We start from the raw sequence: 2,591 nt of genomic DNA, 5'->3' as shown, positions 1-2,591 counted from the left end.
CCCCCGCCGCCGCCGCCGCCGCCGGCCACCCCCGGCAAGCCGCCACGGGCCGACACACGGCCAATGGCCCCCGGCCCGGCCGCTCGAGAACAGCCCCCGAGTGCCTGCCGCCCGGCGGAGGCCAGAGCCGCGGGGCGCCGTTACGGGTGAGCCGCGCTGGGCCGCGCTAGGCCGCGCTGGGCCGCACCGGGCCGCACCGGGCCGCACCGGGCCCAGCCCGGTCTGCCGCTGGTGGCCGCCGCCGCCGCCGCCGCTCGGCCGACCCGGCGGACCGGACCCGGACGATAGAGCGTGTTGGCGAGCCGGCCCCCGTCCCGGGGCTGCGCGGCGCTGGGGCTTATCGCCGCCGGCCATCGCAGCCCGGGGCGGCGGATGCGCTGTTGGTGCGCGTCGCGGGGCCGCGCATGCATGCGAGCCGCCTCGCCACCGCGCGGAAGAAGCGCGCACACACGCAAGGACATGGGTGCGCACATCCTGCAGCGCCGCGCATACAGACCGGTCTCCCCCCCCCCCCGCGGGGTGCCGGGGGGGGGGGGGGGGGCTGCGTGACCCTTGACTTCGCGCACTTTGTCCCCCCGGCAAGGCCGGCGGCTCGGCCCCGCCATCCGCCGCCCCCCCCCTCGCCCAGGGCCCAAAATAGGGGCGCGTGTCATATGCGCGCCCCCGCCCGGCCTCCCCTCAGGGTGTGCGGCCCCACACACGCGACGCCCGGGCGAGCCGGCCGGCCGCGCAGATGCGCCCGCCCCCGTATACCCGCGCCCCCGGCCGAGCGCGTCCAGACACGCGTATCGCCCCCGCCAGGGAGGCCGGGGAGGCGGGGGGGAGATAGCCGCCCGGCGGCGCTCCGACCGGCCCCGCACGCCCTCCGCCGCCGCCGCCGCCGCCGCCGCCGGCCAGGCCGGCGCACCCTCCGAGCGCGCCCCGCGCGACTCGGCCCCCGGCGCCTGTGATTAACTGCGGGGGGAGGCCGGGGGCCCCCGGGCGGATGCGCCATCGGGGCCGGGGCCGGGGCCGGGGCCGGGGCCGGGGCCGGGGGGAGAGAGGGGGGCACACCCGGCGTGCCTGAGCACCGACGACCCCGGCGACCCCCCCCTCCGGGCGGCCGGCGGCTGGCGGCCAGCCGGCGCGCCATCCCGCGCCCGGCCCCGCTCCCAGGCGATACCGCGCCGCTCGGGGCAGGGCGGGGGGGAGGCGAGGCCCGGGGCCGCCCTATCTCGCCCGGCGGGAGGGATAGGAAATTTGCGCGCCGGCCGCCGGCCGGCAGTCGGCCGCCGCTGGAGCGTGCCCGGCCGCCGGCCCGCCCCCCCCCCGAGCACACACGCGCCCGAGGCAGGCCCGCCCCCTCGCCGCTCCGCCCCCCAAGGCACGCCCGTCCCTGGGCGAAAGAAATAATAACAACAAAAGTGTCCCTGCCCCCGGCCCCGCGAGGGGGGAGGGGGCAGAAAAAGGGCGCCGGCCCACCGAGGGCCAGGCATTCCGCCTCCCGCGAGGGCGCCTCAGCGCTGAACCTTGCCAGGCGCACACACGCACATCCCCCGCGCCTCCTGCCCCCCCCCGGAGGGCAGGCCGGAGAACCCGGCATCGGCTGATGTCCCTTTATTGGGCCATTATTTTTTCGGCCATTTCTCGGCGGCGCCCGGGTGTGCTCCCGGCCGCGGCCCGAGCCGGGTCAACGCCCGCCAACGGGCCCGATCAAACCCCGGGCCCGGGGACGCGCGAGCGCACCGTGGGCTCCTTTTTGTTTGCCCCCGAGGGAGCTTGGTTGGGGGAGGGGGAGCGATGAGAGCCCCCCTTGCCGTGGTGGCCGCGCGCCGGCGCCTGTCGGCGATCGGTCAGCCAGCACACATACACACACGGCCGGTCGGGCCCCGGGGCGCGCGCGTGCACGCCCGCCCCCGCTCGCGCTTCGGGGCTGATCCCGCCCGCTGCGCCCCCTCTCCCCTGGCCGACCCGCAGCCGGCGCCCAGGGCCCCACCAAGACCGGCGCCGGCGCCCGCGCGCGCGGCACGCAGGTCACGATCCTCCGCCCTGGCCCGGGCGCGTGCCCCCGCCGGACCGCCGTCCGTTGTCATTCACGCCGCGATCCCCGCCGCGCGGCCGGCCGGGGCGACGCGACGGCGGACCGCCGGCATCCAGCGCGCATGCCAATGGCACCCCGGCCGCCGACCCGCGCCGCCCGGCGCCCGTGCGTGTGTGCGTGTGTGTGTGTGTGTGTGTGTGTGTGCAGCCCCCCTGGCCCCCGGCAACGGCCCCCGGCGGCCGGTTCGCGGGCGCGCGTGCGGCCCCCTCGGCCGAGGGTTGGACGCACCCCGACCGACGCGTGCGGCTCCCCCCCGCCCCTCCAGAGCTCGGGCCGGTATCGCGCCGGCTCGGCCATCAGCGCCGGCGCTTGCCGCACGGCGGCGGCCGCCATGTGCGCCGGCCGCCCGGCCGCCCCTCCTCAAACAAGCCTCACCGCCTGTGTGCCCCGGTCCCCGGCCCGGCGCTCCCCACCCGGCCCACGGCCCAGCCAGGCCAGCGCCCTGCCGCCCCCCCACCGGCCGAGGCCCGGGCGAGGGCCCGGCCGATGGCCGACCGCCGGACCAGCGGCG

The 2,591-nt window shown here is 79.9% G+C and overlaps 1 protein-coding gene across 1 annotated transcript; it reads right to left on the bottom strand.

Annotated features, from left to right (window-relative positions):
* Nucleotides 1–166: 166 nt before the first annotated feature.
* H696_04166 (hypothetical protein) lies at nucleotides 167–461 on the bottom strand (the record flags this gene model as incomplete). The annotated part of the gene is made up of 2 exons (XM_009498047.1): nucleotides 167–320; nucleotides 448–461. The coding sequence occupies 2 exons, from the start codon at nucleotides 459–461 to the stop codon at nucleotides 167–169; spliced, it is 168 nt and encodes a 55-aa protein (XP_009496322.1).
* Nucleotides 462–2,591: the final 2,130 nt, after the last annotated feature.

The sequence above is a fragment of the Fonticula alba genome (assembly GCF_000388065.1).
Source record: "Fonticula alba strain ATCC 38817 unplaced genomic scaffold supercont2.6, whole genome shotgun sequence".
NCBI classification, from domain to species: domain Eukaryota; order Rotosphaerida; family Fonticulaceae; genus Fonticula; species Fonticula alba.
The sequence above is the reverse complement of the archived record's forward strand: the minus strand, read 5'-3'. Positions and strand labels throughout refer to the sequence as shown.